This window comes from Temnothorax americanus, unplaced genomic scaffold (genome assembly GCF_048541705.1).
Source record: "Temnothorax americanus isolate GAGA-0224 unplaced genomic scaffold, ASM4854170v1 Scaffold18, whole genome shotgun sequence".
NCBI lineage: Eukaryota > Metazoa > Arthropoda > Insecta > Hymenoptera > Formicidae > Temnothorax > Temnothorax americanus.
The window spans coordinates 1,320,434-1,334,603 of NW_027509318.1; the positions used below are offsets into that span (position 1 = coordinate 1,320,434).

The 14,170-nt window shown below is 47.2% G+C and overlaps 1 protein-coding gene across 1 annotated transcript; it reads left to right on the forward strand.

Annotated features, from left to right (window-relative positions):
- The first annotated feature begins 91 nt into the window (after nt 1-91).
- LOC143896199 (GTP-binding protein Di-Ras2) lies at nt 92-14,094 on the forward strand. Its single transcript, XM_077403848.1, has 4 exons — nt 92-243; nt 2,158-2,469; nt 4,526-4,744; nt 5,455-14,094. The coding sequence occupies exons 2-4, from the start codon at nt 2,332-2,334 to the stop codon at nt 5,686-5,688; spliced, it is 591 nt and encodes a 196-aa protein (XP_077259974.1). The 5' UTR covers nt 92-243; nt 2,158-2,331; the 3' UTR covers nt 5,689-14,094.
- The last annotated feature ends 76 nt before the right edge of the window (nt 14,095-14,170 follow it).

The window sequence follows — 14,170 nt, forward strand, 5'->3', positions numbered from 1 at the left end:
CGAGACGAGCGGGACCGGGACGGACTTCAGGGGGGTTGACGTTCGGGAGGCCGCGCCGCGCGCCGCGCACGGCGCAGCGCCTAGTTACGCGGTGACGAGAGACGAGGAAAAGCGGCCGTTCTCCGTCCGTGTCGTTCGCACGTTTTTGACCGTCACGGTGGTGGATCGCCTGGCGAGTGGCGAGCGCGGCCGAGCGTGGCCCGCCTGCGGAACCGAAGAGGGAAGCTCCGTTCGACCACAACGGCAGGTTTCCCCATCTCGATATAAGATACAACTCCGTCCGCCCTTCGCCCCACCAACGAGATGCCTTGAGTTCCGTCCTCGCTCCTGAGCGACGCGACGTTGTCCGCGAATCGCGAATGCCTCCGTCGAGCGTCGAGCGCGACCAACGTCGCCGCTATCGTCGCCGCCTCGCTGGGTCCGTGACCGCGTTTCGCTTCACCCTTTCCCGCAATTTCCAACGCTCGTGCCTGCTCCGATTAATCGTCAGTGCCCCGACACCGTTCGCCGTCGATCAGGGTCGAGGAACGATCCTCGCGCGGAGGTTCGGTCGGCTCCCCCGGCGAAACGCGATCGTCGCGAGCTTGCGTGCGTGCGAACGGTGACGAGAACTCCAGGGATAGAACCGGATAGAACTCCGGCGAGGTCGATCGGGGTACGCGCGACACGGGGGACCTTCCACCTTCGCGCGATCGTTCGTCGAAGACAAACGATTCGAGGATAACGATCGCGAGTTTTTTCGAGTGAATATCTTCGATGACCCGGATTGTGCTCCGGTGTAATTTCGGTAAATTCGTTTTCCGATGTCGCGCGCGACGGCGAACCCTTTGGTTCCTGCGAATACAAATACGACGATTTCCGTGCGGAGCGTCGAAATTGAAATTGTGTCGAAATTTTGATCGTCTCGCAAAAGTTCTTATATTCGAAACGGCGCGGCGCCTTCTTTTATTTAAAACGACAAACGTTGCCGGAATCACGAATGTTCTTCGATCAACGCGCGTTGCGACGTTAGTTATATACGCTGGTTCGACGTTTCGACGTCTCATCTACGAAAAAATCGCGAGTCAAATAGTACCTCTCTCCTCCTCGTTTCTGCTGTCAAAATCTTGATTTTTTTTTCAGATTAAACTATACTTTCGGAGAGAAAAAATCCCGAGGTCGGTTGCATCTTCCGCGCTTCGTATCTTTTCTTCCTCTCGTCGTTCAATCTCAAATGCAATTAGCTTTAGAAAAAGTAGGTACGCTTTAAAACGAAGCAAGCGTATTCGGACCGTGTCGAGCGGAGAGAGGGTAGGAAAAGAGGACTTGCGGCGTGACGTAGACGAGGCAAGCGGAAAAAGCAGACTTTTCGCGGACGGTCGGTCGCGCCGCGCCGGTTGCGGAAGACGATATTTGTCTCTTTCTCTCTCTCTCGACATACATAACGATGTAAACAGTAAGATTAGCGAATCGATCATTCACAGCCGAGAGTTTCAAAATGGCAGTCCTACGTTCTCCAGAATTCTCGATTTCGATTACGACTCGATTGCTTTGCTATTTTTCAACGTCAACATTTTTCTCCGTGGTTATTTTTGAAATAAAACAGATATACGCGTTCGTACGCTCGGGATACGCGCAAGCGTGAAATATATATAAATCCGATTGTTCGGGTGATTGCGGGGAGGGGCGCGGACAAACGAGACAGACCCGCATACGGTCGTACGCGGTTTCGCGGGTGTCGTCATCGGAGGAGTACGCGTCACGAGATACGCGCGGACGGATGTAACCTTTCGTGGGTTCGGATTATTAGCCGCGTGGGCGAAGCGCGGCACGGAGACCGTGGCGCGCGCGCGCGCTCATACACGGGGGTGTCCCGTTACCACCGGATGTTCCCTTTCGCGCCGCGTGGACCGTTTTGGCCGACCTGGAGTCGATTCTCCCTCGAGAAAACTGTCGACGTACTCGCGCGATTATTTCCAAACCGAGGTTCGGAACGTGGTCGCTGGATTTTACTTTCGCGAGCTTAAATTCGAAAATCAATCGCGAGAACGCGCGATAAAGACCGGATTTTTAACCGAGGAGAAGAATCGTCTCCGGATCGGTCGGTCATAGAGGGACATCGCCATCGGGTAGTTTCGGGACATCCGGTATATAACTTGCGTATATCGCGTGCGACAGGTCGGGCGGTGTGAGAGTTCGTGGAAGGTGATCGTCTCGTACATCTCCCCCACGGCACGCACACCCACGCTCTCTCGTTCTCCCTCTCTCGTCTGGTCTCAACCCCCGCGTCGTCTCTCTTCACGCGGACCCCGAGCGCCGGGGGTTTACGTCGCCGGGACGGCAGATGTCAGGATGCCGGAGCAGAGCAACGACTATCGCGTGGTCGTGTTCGGGGCGGGCGGCGTCGGCAAGAGTTCCCTCGTGCTGCGCTTCGTGAAGGGGTCCTTCCGCGAGTCCTACATCCCGACCATCGAGGACACCTACAGACAGGTAAGCGCGCGCGTGTGGCACCAATCCCCTTTCAAACGCGCGATTTTCTTGACCAGATTTTTTTCCTTCAATGGGAATGCGTGCTCGCGTGCGCGGAGAAAAAAGGGAATATTTTTAAAAATATCTTTGGTTTCAACGGTTGCGTATTGCGTTGAACGACGAAAACTTGCTCGAACAAAGTTATTTTGTATAATCCAATCGAGAAAAAGATCGTCGAATTTTTATATGAAGATTATGGATTGTTGCGCGTGCACGAAACAATTAACGCGTTAATTTGAGTATATATATACATATAATTGAGCACGGCGCGTATAAGTTTTGGTTTGACATTTCTTTTTTTCTGCGTAGCCGCGAAGACCGCGACCGCGCATTCATCTCGATCCGTAACGCGTGTACGTGATTTCGTTAATCGATCAGAGATAACGATCGCTTCTCTCAATGAAGAAAAAGTTAACTGAAATTTAGCCGATTCTCTCTCTTTTCGACGAAGAGAGACGAGACGAAGAATCAGATAATCGATTCGACCAAAGTACGCGCACGTTTTTTCTTCTTCGAACCTTTACGAATTGATTATATTGGACTGTATTAAAATAGAAATAATACAATTACGCTCGCAAAGCTACCGCGCGTTTATAATTGAGTCTAGTTGAAGTTTCGTGGAACCGTAGCATCGCTACACGTTTACGCGGTCCTCGTCTATACTTGTCGATTTTGATTCGCGGAAAAATTAGTTGGAAACGCCCTCGCTCGCGCGCGTGCAAGTAAGAAGGCGAAATTCGGCAGATTTCACTCCTACGTCGCTCAATTATGGATCGCGCAAAGCGAACTTTGATGCGCGCGGCACGTCGCGGTCGGACGCAACACGTAGACGGTAATTTCCGCGGGAGCCGAGATTTCGCGATTAATCGGATGTGTCCCACGGATAACTCTGCCATTCGCGAAATTTAATATTCCCACTCCCGGCGTGCACATCCGGCCGATAATACGGAAACGCGACGCGCGCGCGAGCAAAAACATAAAATTTGCAAACGACTCGCGCGGCCGCGCCGGTATAGCGAAGTAGAATTAGCGGTAACAATACCTACACGCTAATCGGGAATATACATGCCAGAGACACACATTGCGGATCGCGACTGCTTTACGTTTTGCCGTACCGCGAAAAAGAAGCATCGCGTGTGCGCGCGCCGAGTCAATTACGCGCTATACCTATACGACGACACGTTGCGTCACAACACGTATGGTCAGAGAGAACGACAGGTCGTTCAAATCGTCGAGTCCCGCACGCGGTAACGTCATTTAATTTCTACGGAAAACCGAGATTTTCTCCGCGCGATCCGTAGCACGGTTTTCACGACACCGATACGCGCGTAAATTGCACATCGACGTTAGGGCCAGCGCGCGCGAACGTTGCCGTAGTCGTCTTACGCATTACGTGAGAATATTGCGTTACGCGACACGCGAGCCAATCTTACGCAATATTCTCACGTAAGGCGTAAGACGCTAACGGCGATGTTCGCGCGCGCTGGCCCTTACTCGTCGAGCTTGAATCAGGTACTCGTACAAGTGCGGGTCAAAGCTACGACGTATAACGACTCGATTATATATCAGCCACCCGTCGCGCGTCGCGCAACGGTTTCGCGTAACGATTTCGCGTGTGACGATGGATCGATATAACGTATAATAGATGTAGCGTACGCATATACGTACATATCCACAAATTTTAACAGAGGCACGTATGAGCGTGCACGGCACGCACGTGTGTATTTGTGTATGTATATTTGTGCGACAAAGACGCAATGACGATGCTGGTGGGACTCTCGCTGTGCGCGCGACGAGAAGCGTCACCGACGGTATCGCGCGGGCCGATCTCCGATTTAACTCGACTCGATCCAGCGGTTCGATTTGACTCGAGGTGCGAGGAGTCCGAGTCAAGTCGAATCGGAAATCACGCGGGAGTCGCGGAAGTCACGAGTCGGAGTCGAGTCGAGTCGAGTCGGGATCGAGGCCCAATAAAGACGCGCGACCGAGTCAACGGATCGCATTAACGGTATTTCAGGTGATAAGTTGCGACAAAAACATATGCACGCTTCAAATTACGGACACAACGGGGTCCCATCAGTTTCCCGCTATGCAGCGGCTCTCCATAAGCAAAGGTCACGCCTTCATCTTGGTGTACTCGGTGTGCTCGCGGCAAAGCCTCGAGGAGCTACGACCGATCTGGGCCGTGATAAGGGAGCTCAAGGGCCAAGATATCTCGCAGATACCCATTATGTTGGTAAGGACTCGCCGCAACCCCTCGTCCCATTTGTTTCGGCTTTCAGTTTCCGTTTTTCCCTCCCGCGATGCGCCGCGAAGCCGGCGGTAAACGAGCGAACGCTTCCGCGCTCCGTTTATAAATACGTCGTCTGGCTTATCTTATCGAGTTTTCGCGCCGTGAATAATAACCGTAAAAAATATCCCTAAATATCCCTACGGACGATATTTCGCGCGCACGTCGTCAACTCGATGAGAGATGTTCGTCGTCGAGTACGTAAGCGAAAGATGATACGAATTCTCATGACGTCACGATTATCGCGCGCGACGTATCTGCATTGAATTTTGCTGTTCGGTCGCTCAGCGTCGATATTCCTAGTAAATTTAAAAAAAATCGTCTATCGGTGGCATACCGGTCGTTTCGTCGATTCGAGGATAAAGAAGGAATAAGTAATTAAAAAGTTACCATTTTCCTCGTACCACCTTCGGATAAGACGGAGTGGAATTTGAGGAAGCTCTTAACGCCGTAAATCGACGCGTTCGGTTTCTTTCTTCTTGAAATTTGACTCTCTCGGAGATTGACTTTCGGTTTAACTTGATTTCTACGAACGAGTGGATTTCCATTCCTGCACGAGACCCCCCCCCCCTGTTTCGTTCCGCGTTTCTTTTTCGTGCGTCGTTTTCTGCAGCGCGACTCATTGTCAGCGATTCCATCGTTGATTCATAACTCAGGTCGGGAACAAGTGCGACGAGAGCCCGTCGGTGCGCGAGGTGTCGATGAGCGAGGGCGCAGCCGAGGCGGCTAACTGGGGCTGCGGCTTCCTGGAGACCTCGGCCAAGACGAATCACAACGTGGACGCCCTGTTCCGGGACCTGCTCACTCTCGAGAAGAACCGCTCGGTCTCGTTACAGCCGGTGCAGAGCAACAACGCGATAAGACTTAAGGAGAAGTGTGCCATTATGTAAAAATTCGCCACGCTCCGACGACGACGACGACGACACGCGATCGCCGACCGGTGCGAGGCCCCTCGCCGCCTCCGGGGCGCAGCATCCCCGGATCCGTCGTCTCTCGAGATGGGGCCTCGCCGCCGTATACCCGTCGAACGATGTCCCAAGCCGGTTTTTCGCCAACGACGGACGACTTGTTCGCGACTTGAATCCCTCGCGGCTTCCGACTCCGTCGAGATCCGTCGAAAGGTTTATAGCGCGTCGTACTTCGTTTCGTTCGTACGAACGCGGGCCTAGAGAATATCCGCGAGACTTCGAATTTTAAAGATAATTTTTTAAGGATCCTAAGAGAAAGTTTTAGAATTTTCAATTTCGAGACCGAGTCTGGGCCTTGACGGATTAATCGGTGCGACCTGAGGAAGACCAGGAGGCGTTTTAAGTCGACGAACACGTAGGAGTTGTACTCGAATCCGTTGTATCTGTCGCTCGTCGATGGCGAAGCCTTTTTAATTTAAGTTGCAATACTTTACGCGATAGACCGCTCGACCGCGTATAATTTCTCTGTGCTCGGCGACGAATCAAATTACTCGAGTTCCCGCTCTTGTTTTTCTTGACTCCGTCATAGAATCGTCCGCGGTAATCTCGATCTGCGACGAGGGTCGGCAAAAGCAACGATACCAGTTTTATCACTGAAAACAGTCGCGCATTTCTCAGCTGCGGATACGGAAAGTCTGGTGATAATAGTAACGAGCAACGTTGCAAACCAATCGTTATCCGCGCGCAACATATCGCGAGATATATGATATCGAAATATCTGATATTTTTATTTAAAGACACGAGAATTAATTTTTATAAGGTTTATTCCGCGTTATAAAGATCTGGTCATTTGTGACCACTTTTTCAAAAATTGTTCCCGTAAATATCGTCATACTTTCTTATTTTAATAGTAATGATATGAATAAACGATAATATATAATGCTAACGATGTATAAAAGTCGTAATTAATTATAATTAATTCCTCGAGATAACAGCGGGACAAATCCGAGTTATCGCGATTGATGCAATCGCTTCTTGTCATAATTAACTCCGAGCTCTCCGTTTGATAATAGCGACGAATAATTAGTAATTTCTATAAAATCTCTTTTTTCTTAGGGCCGAAAAGACCCCCGACGATTATCGTTGTGTAAAACGATTACAAAATTAATCTCGAGCTTAGTCGAGCGATTATCGGGATAATCGTTCTAGCTTTCCGCTGAAACATTCACACGTCTCAAAATCGTTCCTTTTGCATACGGATAAATAACGAATTGTCGTGGAAGATCGTTGATCGTTGCGAATACGAGGCGCGGTTTTGTCACTCGCAATCGAGACGGTCTACGAGGCGAAGATCGTTTGAAAAAAGAATGAATTATCGCCGAGCGCGTATAATCTAGACTCGAGGTAAAAGTATGTTGAAAAATATGAACCTGGAATGGTTGAGGGCTTTAAAAAGGGATCGTGGGGCCATTCGGCGTGGCCTTTTTTCGCGGACCACCTCAATTTAGCTAACGTGCCGAATCGATAATAGCCGCGACCGGTGCCCTTCCATGAAAATTCCGCAATGCTCCGCAATCGGAGACTACCGCACGACGACTATAGGGACTGGTGTAATGCGCGCGCGTGAAAGTTTTTCGCGAGGATGACAACAGAGAGTGCGAGATTAAATGAGAGAAAGAGAGGGAGAGAGAGAGAGAGAGAGAGAGAGAGAGAGAGAGAGAGAGAGAGAGAAATATGAAAGTGCGTGTGCGAACGACGAATAAACAAGTAGATAAAAGTTGTTACGAGATTGGTTTTTGTTGAATAGTTGTAAGAATTTTGTAATGACTACGCTAGCTAATTAGAGTTACAAATGGGCAGCAAGACATAACGCAAGTCCGCGTACACACAGCAACAAACGTACACACGTATGCAGAGAAACATGTAAGTTGTATTAATTTATAATTTATATCATTGATCGTGCAGTGCAGCGCACACTCACGCACGGACACACGCGTAGGCGCAGATTTGTTGACAGGCGAATCGCGAGAGATTACGAGATTGTAACTGTACATGTGTTTACGGCACACGTTTTCCATATCGATGCAGCGTTTTTAATGGTTTTTTTTTTCTAGTAGAAAAGAGTTAAACCTGAGGCGTTTTTAGGCGTTCTCACGGGAAACCTCGGACGAACGTAGCGGAACGTAGACAATCGGTGGAATAATTATATCGCACGTTCTCTCACCTATTCCCCTCGTCCACCTCCCGCCTACCCCCATTTTGCGGCACATCGTTGAACGTATCCGTATAGTGTTCCCCGTGACGCGCGTTCTCTCGCGGCCGTCCCTTGTCATCCCATTATTTTACGGATATATCAGAGAAGACCGGAGGCCTTTTCTTCCTCCGCGATATATATATGTTCCTCGGGCCAACGTCGCGACGCCGTCGCGTCCGCCGGGCGTCGATACGATCGATGTAACACCACGTCGCGCTATAACGATGATGTTGATAATGACGATGATGGTTCGCCGCCTGCGCTTGAACGCGTCTCGACTACTGGGCTCCGTGTGAAGGGCCGTATTTATAGCCGTCGACACTCGAGATGGCTAGTGTCTCGAGAGGGTATCGAGTGATGTGCATACGCTCGCATCAAGGACCTAAATCGAGTCCTATCGAGCTAACATACATATCGCGTTCTCGCAATAACGTCCCTCGCGGAAAACTCGTCGAGTTACGATATTACAATATTCTAAAGCCGAGTATTGAAAAGTCGGATTTAAAAAAAAAAATATACTCCCTTATATATCGCGTCTCATCTCATCCTACTCTCTGTACGGCTGCTCTCTCGACGCGTTCTCATTTAACTTTGAATATATAGGAACAAAGATAAGAGAGAGATCCTATTGAATCCTCAGACGGCTTCGCCGCTTACGTTGCTTTACTTATTGTGTCTGAATAATTTAATTGCAATCCCGCGTATATACGGCGGCGACACGAGGTTAGAGCTAATCGGCAATCTGACTCGAAATTGGAGATATCGTCTTTTGAACAAGTCGACAATACGTCCCTGGCCAGGCCGATCATCGAGGCGAGCCGAGGCTAGAAATGGCCATTCGGAGAAGGTCACCAACGACGAATATTATATTACAGATATTAAATAATGTCGTTCAGACTGAAAATTAATTAGAAAAATTAAGACTAATGCAGTTATATATATATTTTTTTGACATATAAAAATACGATTTACAGTGATCACGGAAGAAAGTTTCGAATTGCTCGGACGGCTTGTCTCGAGAAAGAGAATCTAGGTTTGTAAGTCACTTTTTCGAAAGATGACATCGGAGAATAATATAAAAACTGTCGACGTCGGAAAGAAGTTCAGAATGTCGATACGATACCCATGTAGCTGGTGTCGCTGGCCAATCCTACAGTGGCGGCCACGCTGCGCCGTTTTCGTTGCTCTAATACGCATATCCGTCGAGGAGGTACTCGGGACTCTTATCCAACGAATTACACGTAAAATCATCCGACGATTCACCCGTGTCTCTCACTCGCTCACGGGGGAGGGAAAAAAAGAGAGAGAAGAGTCCGAGCTGCTCGATCTCGCGGAAGTGAAAAATTCCCGCCGTGCTCGTTTATCGCCCCGGCTGCGGCTGCTCGGCATTCCGCGGACTCCGCGCCGCGCCGGTCCGGGCTCTCTCGGTGTTTCCGGCGGAGCAAAAGAAAAAGAAGAAAACGACGAAACAGCTTTAAGGGACACGGAGATCCCATTCCCTTCTGTCGACCGATTATAGCTTAACGAACCGCGTACCGGATTGTCTGTCGCGTCTCGTTGATATTACTGCGACGCGCGCTGAAACGAGGTCGGTCCTCGTGTGTATACGTTGTATGCCACTTGTACGTAGCTGCGTATTACTCGCTACGCTATACGATTGTTAGGCGTGCTTCACACTTCGCTTCGTCGTAGGTAATTATCGCCATTGTCGTCGTACAGAACGTCGTTTTTGCGCGACGACGTTAAGCCGAGCACGGTAAACGGTATATAAGTATATCCCACGTTCTAACGGTATCTCCACACTCTCCGCGAATACGCTGATCTCTCATCTCGGGCTGTCAGCTGTCACGTTATCGTTTGTCACGCGACGCGCTTAGCGTTCGCCGTGCTCGGAGGAGCGCCATCGCCGAAATTTTCTAATTTTTGCGCGAGCAACGAGGGAAAGGGGAACGTCAGAGCGCTGACCCCCCCCCCCCCAACCACCCTTCCCGACGACAGAAAGGAACGACTAGTCCCCCTCGCGCCGACCTTCGGCGCCTTTTTTTTACGAGGATCTTGTTTATTAAATCATAATATGCCGTATTTAAACGTAGCGCGTAACGTGTTTAATAAATGATCGTTAAATAATCCGAGGAAATTCCTAACTAAGTGTAAATTGTATATAAGGTTTTCTATATTCAGAGATATATCCCGATACCAAAGTGTATACATACGTACCTATAATTATTACAATTATTATTAGAGGATTATTAGACAAAGGTGGTTTTTTGCGAGCGTTTGCTCTCTTGATTCCGACGAGGCGGCACGTGGCGATGGAAAAAAAAAGAAAGAAAGGAGAAGAGAGCATTCGCCGCTACTTTCTAAATCACTTGTTATCAAATTGGTCGATCGATTACGAACCACACGTAGTATTATCCCGTAATTATAGGGAGTACCAGTTAGTAGAATAGGATATATTATATATTAAATAAGAGAGAGAGGACACACACACACACACACACACACGCAAACACACGTGTACACGCGCTCACGAAGAGATACATATTGACATTAATTATGCAAAATGTATATCGCGCAGACTTCGTCATAAAAGGTCTACGTACGTACCATCGTCTTTTTTAATTGTTGCGTTTAGCTGTTGGAAATATTTTATTTGCCGGCTAAGGGAAATTAAAAACGTAGGCAAATCGCTATCTCGAGATAGGAGAACGCGACACGGTTTATCTTATCGATTCCAATACTTTCTTGCAGTTTTCTCGCGTCTTCAATATTGGAGGGAGAGAGAATGGGCCGATGTAGATTTTTGCGACTAATCAGGTAAACGATATGATGTGTACGCGGAGTGTTTTCCGTCTCGATTTTTGGACTATCGACCAACGTGAGGTCGATTTCTCTTTAACGAAGATGTCGCAGTGCTGAGTACCGTATACGCAAATTCGCGAGATCAACGAAAGTATAAGAAATACGTACGTGAAAAGATCGCGCGTTTGCACTTTCATTGAAAAAAAAAGAACAGAGGAGAAGGAAGTCGAATGTCTCGAATAAAATAAACTGCTCGGGCAGTTGACTTCCGAATGGAACGTTGCCAGAAGACGTTGCCGATTGAATTTCTTTTAAAGACAAATCGACCGATGAACTCTTGCCGAAACATCCGCGGTCCAGCGTAAATCGTCAAGGACATATAGTCTGTATAGGTACACGTAATAGATTCAGATTTAATATAATCTTATCGAGAGCGAGATAGAGAAATTACGAAGTCGAGCTTCGAAGACAGCAAGGAGAAAGGTAGGAAATAATTCAGAGGGGAAGGACAAGTTTGTGAGGAGCGGGGATGAACGTATATATACGTAAACTTATACGGTCACGGTATCCTCTTAGTTTCTGGGGTCGATTGGTGTTACGGAGGGAGAGAATATACGCGCGTACGTGCGCATTGTGCCGGTTGTACCCACGTCACGATGGCTCTTCGCATTTTCGCCACACTAAATTATCAATTTGTGCGAGCACATAAAAATGAAATCGGTGATTTTTTAAATAATTCATTTGACAACCTATTGGAACTTTTATATTTTCGACGTCTCGCGTACGTCCTTTCGCAAATCAAACTGTATAATCGAGCCGAAAGTCAAGTTCTCTCACGCAAGAAGCGATCAAAGATCGAAACATTATAAAATGCCACGTAACGTATATCGAAATTAGAAATTTTGTTACTACGACGAGGATAATGACGAAGCGCGACGAGAGCAAGTTAGAAGCAAGTATAAACGTACGTATACACGATACACACGCGTACTTACACGTACACACGTCAGGTGACAAAACGAAACACACAACGCATTGCACAGTAGCCGAAATATAAGAGTATAAGGATCTCGAGTGATATTAAAGCGTTTTCGTTGACGCAATGCGATCTCAACGATATCGAATCTGATGCTGCGTTATCGGGGAGTTTTGCGGTATACGGTATCTCGAATACGGTAAACGCCGAAGAGAAAAGCTGCGAGTCTCGTCGCAGCGACTTTTTATCAACCCCGTTCGCATCGTCGTCGTTAATTACATTGTTATCGTAAATGTCGACGTGAGAAAATTATCGTTCTGTAAATAATAATTTCTGATCGTTGTATATATACGTTAATTATTAATATTACACGTACATTAATTACCTTACCACTTATAATTGGGTCATATTAATAGAAGCGGAGCGATTGCTCTTAGTAACGAGAGAGCAAAAGCAGAAGAGGGTCTTTCAACTTTTTGCTTTTAGTACGAAACATTTGCTTTATGTCTCTTATATGTCAAAGTAAAAGATGATGTTAGCAAATTTATCAAAGAAAAAAATTTGCTCCACTTTATTTGTTATGATCTGACGTAGCACCAGCGTTTAGCGTATTCCAAGCACAACGCGCGCCGCGCGTGCAAAAGGTCTCCATTATCAGCGTGATAGTTAAATACGTATTTCCGAATGGAAAAAAAAATGAAAATCCGGCCCGAAGCGTCGTTCGACAAGTGCGTTGTGTATATTTTGCCGCCGTTTGTAGGCCCGGACTCCCCCCTATAAATCCTCTTCGCACAAATAACAGAGTAACGACAAAGTAGCGTAACTTACGGACGGACCATATCAATGAATCATATCAACCAACAAAAAAATAAGAGAGAAAAATAAGAAGGCAAAGGGGATATCGTCGATTTGTGAATCCGGGGCGTGCGAGGCGGTAAGTTTTTGACATGTGCTTTTAAATGCAACGAGCTCTCCCGTACAAAAGTATCGCCGATTTTCAGCGGTCGTTCTTGCTGCTAACTTACGTTATACGTTCGTCGATGGAAATTCGTATTATTCGCGGATTATAATCGACTGTATATTTCATATAGACGCGCCAGTTTTCGTGAGCGAAGCCGTTTCGTTTTTTTTTCTTTATACAAATATTTATTCGATCGTACGAAGGCCTGATTTGTGCATTTCCGACATTAAACTTCCGCATCGTATCGCGACGTAGTCTCGCTTGTAAGATACGAATTCGCGCATCAACAATTTAGAAATATGCGAAAGTACGAATTTGCCTCGACGCACATTTGCTTAGGCTTAAGCTTGCTGTAAGCGATTAATGATTTGTCAAAGCAACTTTTCTCGATCTCCGTTAATCGCGCGTCGAAACGACATACGACGCTTCATTCGCAAATTGCTTGCCGCGAGCCTGTAAAACCGAGATGTGCGAATAAACGTATAAAAGTAATAGAGAATGAGATATATACAAAGAGACACGAACGAGTAGAAAGGAAAGTCGCGCGTGGAACGAATCTCGATGATTGTTAAGCAGGGATTACTCAATGAAACCTTTCGCACCTGGAACCTGCTGCTGAGCTGAATGATATATGCGATCGAGATAAAACTAATTTTAATAATTTCTATTGTATTTTATTACGTATTCTATTTTGGAAAATTTATTGCCAAATCATCCGGTGCATCCTCAAAAATAAGAACGTGAAATATAAAAATACTTACATTAGGCCACATCAGGCTACTTTATCGGAGTCGCAATCGTGTAATTTTTTTCTTGTGCAAGATGAGGAGAGGTCCAGATTTCATTGCGTTCTTTGTTCTTTCCCATCGGACATTTATGTGATCCAGACATATCTATAATTATCGATCGAAATATTTAATTACATAAGGTTTCGAAGCGTCGGATTTTTATTTCAACGTTATTCTACTTTGAGATCGTATTCACATGGCGGCTCTTAATATTTTTCGTAGATCTCCCGACATCATTCAGATCAGAATCTAAAAGTTCGGGAAGGTTTTTAGCTGCCGAATTGGGAAACGGGCAGGCGTTCGGCGGGATGAAAAGTTCCTTCACGCGTTAAGAACACGTGAGAATGAGGCGAGGGAGGAAAAAACGCGCGTTCCCACTCTCCGTACACGTTAAATACACACGTTCCACACAATTATTGCGAGAGTGCACGTATAGAGAATGGCGCAAAGGGTGTCTAATTATCTATTTAAATAAGCGACCGATATACACGCTGAGATAAATAGGCTTGTTATTGCGACAAATTTGCTCATTCATTATCAACCGAAGAATCGTTAATCAGCTACGAATCTGTACTCGTGAGAATTAAATGATCTTGATTCTTGGCAACCCGCTCGTTTCTCTCGAATTGTCCTCCTCACGTCCTCGTCGCTTGACTCCTGCAAAAACGTCAAGTTTAACGTAA